General features: G+C 33.3%; 1 protein-coding gene across 1 annotated transcript; it reads left to right on the top strand.

The window, feature by feature from the left end:
• The first annotated feature begins 5,192 nt into the window (after positions 1–5,192).
• Positions 5,193–6,920, top strand: LOC117934130 (putative pectinesterase 63). The gene is made up of 4 exons (XM_034855762.1): positions 5,193–5,663; positions 5,754–5,960; positions 6,035–6,279; positions 6,415–6,920. The coding sequence occupies exons 1-4, from the start codon at positions 5,208–5,210 to the stop codon at positions 6,587–6,589; spliced, it is 1,083 nt and encodes a 360-aa protein (XP_034711653.1). The 5' UTR covers positions 5,193–5,207; the 3' UTR covers positions 6,590–6,920.
• Positions 6,921–7,726: the final 806 nt, after the last annotated feature.

The following is a 7,726-nucleotide window of genomic DNA, read 5'->3' as shown; positions in this document are numbered from 1 at the left end:
TCTTATAGAGCCACTTCAAACCAAATTTCATAAAATAAAAAGGGGCCATGATTTAGGTAATTTATTTAATAGAAGAGTAAAGAAAGTGGAAACAAGTTAAGAACAACAAGAATTTGGGAGACTACTAGAGAAGGACTTCTCTATGTACTTTAATGGAAGGTAAAGGTGGTGGTAGAATAGGACCCAAATATGGGAAGTAAGACTACAACCATAACTAAAGAAACCACCTTAAGCTCCTACACTTCTCAGAGTGAGTATAAAGGCATTCATGAAAAGACCAGTATAGGAAAAATAAAAAATAGCGAGCTAACACTAATTACTAGCTAACAATTTGCCAAGAAGTTACAAAGCAGTGTAGATAATTTTCAAGGAAAATATACATAGTAAATATTTACAAATCCATATAAGTAGAAAAAAAAGTGTGCTAGTATGACTAGTAAACTTTGATTCGTTGTGAAATGAGTGAAAAAAAGTGTGCTAGTATGACTAGTAAACTTTGATCCGTTGTGAAACCACTCATCTAATGATTTAGGCTAGTACTCTTTGAAAAATAAACCAATGGTTTATGGGATATGAAAAGGCAAAATAATAAGGGTGATTTTGTAAGTTAAAATGGAAAATCCTTTCCCCAACATGATGTTCCCGTAACTCGAACCCATGATCATTGACTCAAATATTAATAGTTAGTTTAGGTTTTGACCATTTCATCTGAAAACCATTTGATGCTCAATGAGGGTAAGTCAAACCTTTTATGACATTCGACATCACATCTCGTAGGCTTATTCTAAGAGCCATCATTTGAGTGATCCATCCTTAAGCTTAAGAGCCGCATTGTTGCACCCTAACAATAAGGAAATGGGAAGCTCGACCAAGTATACATATTAAGGCTTCAAAGCAATGAAAAAGGGACCCAATAAAAACAACACAACATAAATTCCATTTTCATTCCCAATTGCGGTAGCCTTTTTAACTTGCATGCAAGAGTAAGACAGTTAGATTAGCTATGATTTCATCAATGGATGAATATCCTAGTAATTAAGTACTCTTCTCTCCTAAGTTAAAATCAACAAATTGAGTGAAAATGGAGCATCCAACTCTAAACAATTATTAGGCAACAAGTTATGAATATTAAGGACTTGTTTGACAACGGTTTTCAATAATAGTTTTTTGTTCTATAGAATAGAAAAATAGGAAAATATGTTTGGAAATGAGAAAACTATTTTCTGTATTTTATTTTTAAGAAAAAAAAGCATGATGTTTAAGGAAACATTTTTTAATTATTTTTAATTTTCCCTTGTTTTTTTAGGGTTGTTTTAAACAATAATTATACCAATATTTAGAATGATTAGAAATAAAGAACTATATAATTTTTTTTTAAATAAGTTAAAAATATTTTATATTTCTAATAGATTTTTTTATATAAAATATTAGAGAACATTTTTTAAAATATTATAAAAAAAAATTGTTTTTCAAAATTGTTTTAAAAAACAGTTAAGAACATTGGTCATTGGTTTAGTGTCATTCCCTTAAAGAGATTTTGGGAAGATACTTCCAGGAGCATCTACATTGCAACACTAGTCTGCAACACTAGTCCTCAGTGGACCATCATTGTCATAGTATTCAGTCCATTCATCAATACAGAAAGGACAATAGGCCAACAAAGACATCATACGCCCTCAAGCCACAAAGTATGGATTGATCAATGTCATAGTGGTTGGTTGCAAATAGGGATGGCAATGGGGTGGGTATGGGACGGGCCACCCCTACCCCATTCCCGTCCTAGTTATATAATTTTTTCCCATCCCCATCCCAAACTTGGGGTGGGATGAATTGGTGTCCCTCATACCCATTTACAAAAGAGCTGATAAACACATCCTCGTCCCAAATGTGTTTTCGGGATGAGAAGGGTCAGAGCGGAGAAGGGCGGGTATATTTCAACTATTTGACTAGGTTGAAAAAAATATTATTCTATGAATGCCATTGCTTGAAGCCACTCATCTATATTATTATTTTTTTCTAGGGAATTATATCTTTGACAACAAATAGAGCCTATTAAACATAACATGAGTCTCTAGAATTTCAATAAACACTATATGAGTTCTCATATTTAAGCTACAAGGAACCCCTTTCTAAATGATTCACACTCTGAAGACACCCATTTTGTGTTGTCTCCTCATCCACATTTAATCAAGCATTTGTTGTGCAACAAAACTGAAAATGCACATACGAGAACAAAATGCACATATCTACAAATAAACAACCTAAAAAATATGAAAAACAAGACATATTTCTAACAAAGCCTCAAAACTTAGGGTTTTCTTACCTGGAAGGGAGGAATCCATAGAAACCCTAATAATTTGTTGTCTACGAATTTGGTATTCTAGTTTTTAGAGCAAAAGGTGTGCTTTTAGGGTGAAATGGGAAGAAACAATTTAGGAAGAAATGAGAAAATGAGAAGAAATGAGAAAATGAGACGAAATGAGAAAACGAGAGCTCTCTTACTATCTTATGAGCGAAAAGAACCCCTAGAAATTTAGGAAGAAACGATTATATTTATGGAAGACTTTTTGGGTATTTTGTAATGTTATAAGTGTAAATTGGTAATTTATATATGGGAGCGAGACGGTAACTGCAAAACCCATCCCCGCCTCAAATCTGATTCGGATTTTTATATACTCCCCAAACCCGTTCTATACCCGAATAGTATATTCCCATGCCTGTCCCAATAGGGGTGGGGCGGGGTGGGGTGGGGTGGGTGACCCGATTTACCTGTGAAATTGCCATTCTAAGCTGCAAAGGCCTCTAAAGGATATTATGAAGTTTAATATTAGGTAGACTATGGTTGAGACACTACATGAGCATTGTATAACATAATATGGTTGGCAAATATTCTCTAGAAACTCATATGTAGTGTAGTATGACTAATGCTGGTAATATCATTTGTAATATTCTTATTGAAGCGCCTTTGTTATTCTTGCTACTCCACAATATATGAGAGAATACATAGTAAATTACCATAATATCCTGATAGGTAATAATTAAATTAGCTAAACGGACTAAAATTGAATTTTAAACATTCTAAATTAAAGAAAACAAAGAATACTCTAATATCTTTTATTATTATGATTTTTTTTATATATACATATTTTTTAAGAGTTAATTTCATTTATCTCCCATGAGATTTGACCTACATTCAAAGGGGTTGTTATGACTTTGAAACACGTCTAATAGGTTAAGGGAAACTCACACATGTATAGTGTTAGTAATTTTTCCTATTGTATATTCAATATGGGATATCACAATTACACCTCTTGTGCAAACACGTCTTTGTTGTGTCCCATGAGATTATGGAGTTAAATAAAAAGACATCTCTTGTGGGGCTAGGCAAACTCTCACACTAGGATTACGAGACCAAATAGATAGATATAATCCTTGTGAGGTCAAATAGACTTTCACATTGAGGTAAATGATCGACTTTGATAATGACCTAGACAGGGATTACAAGGCCAAAGAAACAATTATTCTTTATGAGGTCAAACAAACTTTCACATCAAGGTTGGAGATCAATTCTGATACCATTTGTAATAATGTGCTCCTAATTATAGGTCCAAAGAGTCTTCACGACTTTAAAACGTGTTTACAAAGTTAAGAGAAGCTCATATATACATGACGTCAATAACTTTTTCTCCTATTCGATATGAGATATCTCACCTAACCACTATTAATTTAAAATTTCCTCCCATATATTTTATGTTCCTTTCATTTGTTATTTTCAATGATTTTCTATTTAATTCAAAATAAGGAAAGAATTTGATAAAGATGATCAAGTGTTTTTAGTATAAAAATAAGAAAAAATGAGTAAAATTTACCTTTCATTTATTTATTTATTTTCTCAATCCAACATGACAAAGGAGATCACTTGGATACATCGGATCATGCAACAAATCCACAACTTTTTCTTTCTTCCTCCCCTTCTCATCCACTAGTGCACCATCTCTACCAACCCACTACCACGGTGTCAATTCCTCTCATCATTATCATCACTCTCACTACAATGATTAACAATATCTTTCATTACTATCCTATTACAATCAAAATGTAGTGACTTTGAAGATGATTGGTCATTTCATTCAAACCATGCCTTTTTCTTTTTTAAATTATTATCGAGATTTTAAATCTACTTTGTATTGTCTTAAAAATAAATTCTTTATTTTTAAATTTTAAAATGACAAAAAATTGAATAATAATAATAATACTTATAGGCTGATGTGATTTAATTTCTAATATCCATTCTCATGGAAAGTGCAAGTAGCTTGTTAATACCAAACGATTTTATTTATTTATTTTTAAATATCCAAAAGTAGCCCATTGTATAAACTTGTGTATATTGAGGTTTTTTTTTTTTTTTTTTTTTTTAATTTTTTTCTTGTATTCAATTGAATTTTTCTATGCATCACTTGTCACTCCTTGAACTCTAATATAGTATTAGATCAATCCCTTGCATTCATTTATTCAATTTTTTTTTTCTCCCTAAACTTCCTTTAGACTATGTTTCGTTCTCGAAAAATACGAGATAAAGAAAATAGAGAGGAAAAATAGAAGAAAAAAAAAAGTGAAGAAAAATAAAAAATAGGTTTAAACTCAATAAATTATTTTTACATGTTTTTTTAAACTCATTTTTCTTATTTCATTATATTATATAAAGATTAAATAATTTAAAAATATATAAATTTTTGATAAATTTTAATTATATTTAATTTTTTTTATATTTTTTTAAATCGAAATAAAAAAAATTATTTTTCTTACCTTTTTTTTTTTCCACACTTTCCGATAATCAAATTGGGAGAGTGAAAGTGGTTTTAAAACATCCAAAAGTTGAAATTGAGTGGCTGCCAATGGATTAACAAATTCTGTGGCTTCCAATTTTCCAAGTGGACAAACAGATTTCTGTCACTAACCATCAATCTTACTCTTGCCTTCGCTTTTCTGGTTTGAAATTCAACTTAATTTTAAAATCAGAACCCTTGAATATTTGAAAACCAATATTAATGGTTAAGATTCAGTTTCAAGGGTACCATATCTCCACTACATCATACAAGGATGGCGTGACTTTATAAATTGCTTTCTCTTCTCCCTATCCTCCTTGCATATTGAACTCAAGAATGGCTACGAAAATGACACACACTGCTTTTCCAGCCGCAGCCGCTATGGTGTTCTTCTTCCTCGTCCTCCCATCGACTGTGCTTGCGGATGATCCCCAAATCCCTGACGATGCAATTCAACTAGCTTCATGGTTCAACGATGCCATCCAGAGCCATAACCTCCGGCGGACGACTCTTGATCCGGTCCTAGTGAAGGCGGAGGAGAGGGTAAAAATCATCAAGGTAAGTAAAGGTGGTGGAGGAAACTTCAATAAGGTGATGGCGGCGGTCGATAGTGTTCCAGCTGGTAACACTCAACGCGTAATTATATGGATTGGAGGCGGAGTATATGAAGAGAAAATCAAGATTGATAAGAGTAAGCCATTTATAACATTCTATGGATCGCCGGACGACATGCCGATGCTGTCATTTGATGGGACGGCCGCCAAGTTCGGGACAGTGGACAGTGCCACGCTAATAATGGAATCAGATTACTTCATGGCGGTTAACATAATAGTCATTGTGAGTGAACTAATTATTAGAATGGTGATTGTGACACATTTGTAATTTCTTAGCCAAAAATGTGAAGTTTATGATGGTTTATAATTTCAGAACTCGTCCCCGAGGCCGGAAGGGAGAAGGAACGGAGGGCAGGCGGTGGCGGTGAGGGTGTCGGGTGATAAGGCCGCGTTTTATAACTGCAAGCTGGTCGGTTTTCAGGACACCCTATGTGATGATAGAGGCAGGCATTTTTTCCATGGATGCTACATTGAAGGCACTGTGGACTTCATATTTGGAAGTGGCAAGTCTCTCTATTTGGTAAGTACTTCTGGAAACTATCAATTTCAAGCATTTTTTTTTTCACTAGTAAATTAATGATTTTTTTGAAGCAGAGCACTGAGCTACATGCCAAGGGAGCTAGTGGCGAATTTTCAGTGATCACAGCGCAGGCGAGGAAACTTGAATCAGAGGACAATGGATACTCTTTCGTCCACTGCAGGGTGTCGGGTAGTGGCAGCAACACTTACTTAGGGCGGGCATGGATGAGTAGACCGAGGGTGGTGTTTTCATACACCAACATGAGCTCTGTTGTCCACCCTTTAGGCTGGTCCGATAACTTCCACCCTGAACGCGACACGTAAGCTCTCTTTCTTCTCTTTCATTATCGTTTTCTTATCGACTATATCCCCCAATAGACATATATCATAACATGCACGATAAAGAGAGAAAATTCGACTAAAAACAAAGGCAAAAATTGGCCTTCAATATGCAGATTGGTTTTCTATGGAGAATACAAGTGTATGGGGCCAGGAGCAAACACATCCAAACGAGCAAAATTCGCGAAGATGCTAGACGATGATGGGGTGAGACCTTTCGTCACCCTCAACTACATTGAAGCTTCAAAATGGTTGCTTCCTCCGCCACGCCTTGTACCCCGCGGAAGATGATACGAATTGGTATATAGCAAGTGGATGATGACGAGGTACTACGTGCAGAACAATATTCTTGTTTAATTCCCTTTCCTTTAAAGGGTTACTAGCCTCGTCTACAAAAGCTGCAAATCCATTGTGTTCATTCTGCATGCTTTGCCCTTTGGTTGGGCTCATGTGGGCATATGTCACTTTGGGGCCTTTTGATTGGGCATATGTGGGCATCTGCACTTTATACATACATGGACACACGCATCTACACATGAGTTGCTCCTTATGGGTAGAAACTTATTCTCTTTGTGGATTTGGGAATATATGTATGCTCGTATAAAGACCATCCCTTGTGGCTTATGGGGTTCATGAATGACCAATTTCTGTACATTTTTAGCTCCAATGCCTTGATATTATTTATATTAAAATTGTTCTTTAAAAATACAATGAGTGTTTTTTTAAAGTGGTGTCCAACCAACTATGAGTGTTAGAAATTTCTCTTACAAATATTATATTATTCATCTTTACTTTTTTTAGATAACAATTTTGTTGAACAAACTATTTAGAATAGGTGAAAGATGTATTTGAAATGGATGCTTTGAGCAACTCATTTGAGCGTTTTTAGTATTTTTAATACTCGAAAGATAAAAGTTTGCTACAAATGATAGAAATACTTCCTAAAATTACTATCAAACACATTTTAATTAAGCTTATAACTAAGACAAATGGTGATTATTATAAGAATAGTATGATATAGGTGCACCTTGCATTTTTTAAAAATTGAAAATAATGAATTGCAAAGCTCCTTGTATTATTGTTATTATTTTGAAAAATTATGGGTTTGTTTGATAACTATTTTCCAGAATAGTTTTTTGTTTTCCAAAACAAAAAAATTGGAAAATACATTTGACAACAAAAAATTGTCTTCTGTTTTATGTTCTTAAAAACATAAAACATGATGTTTTCAAATAATATATTTTAATTGTTTTATGTTCTTTTTTTAGTGTTGTTTCAAAAAATGATTATACAAACATATATAATGATTAAAAAATAAAGTTGTAGACATAAAATTTATTTTTAAAAATATTAAGAATAGGTTAAAAATATTTTAAGTTTTTAAACAAATTTTTGTTTTATAAAATATCATATAACAGTTTTAAAAAA

The sequence above is a fragment of the Vitis riparia genome, chromosome 16 (genome assembly GCF_004353265.1).
Source record: "Vitis riparia cultivar Riparia Gloire de Montpellier isolate 1030 chromosome 16, EGFV_Vit.rip_1.0, whole genome shotgun sequence".
NCBI classification, from domain to species: domain Eukaryota; kingdom Viridiplantae; phylum Streptophyta; class Magnoliopsida; order Vitales; family Vitaceae; genus Vitis; species Vitis riparia.
Note: the sequence above shows the minus strand (reverse complement) of the source record. Positions and strands in the feature narration are given on the sequence as shown.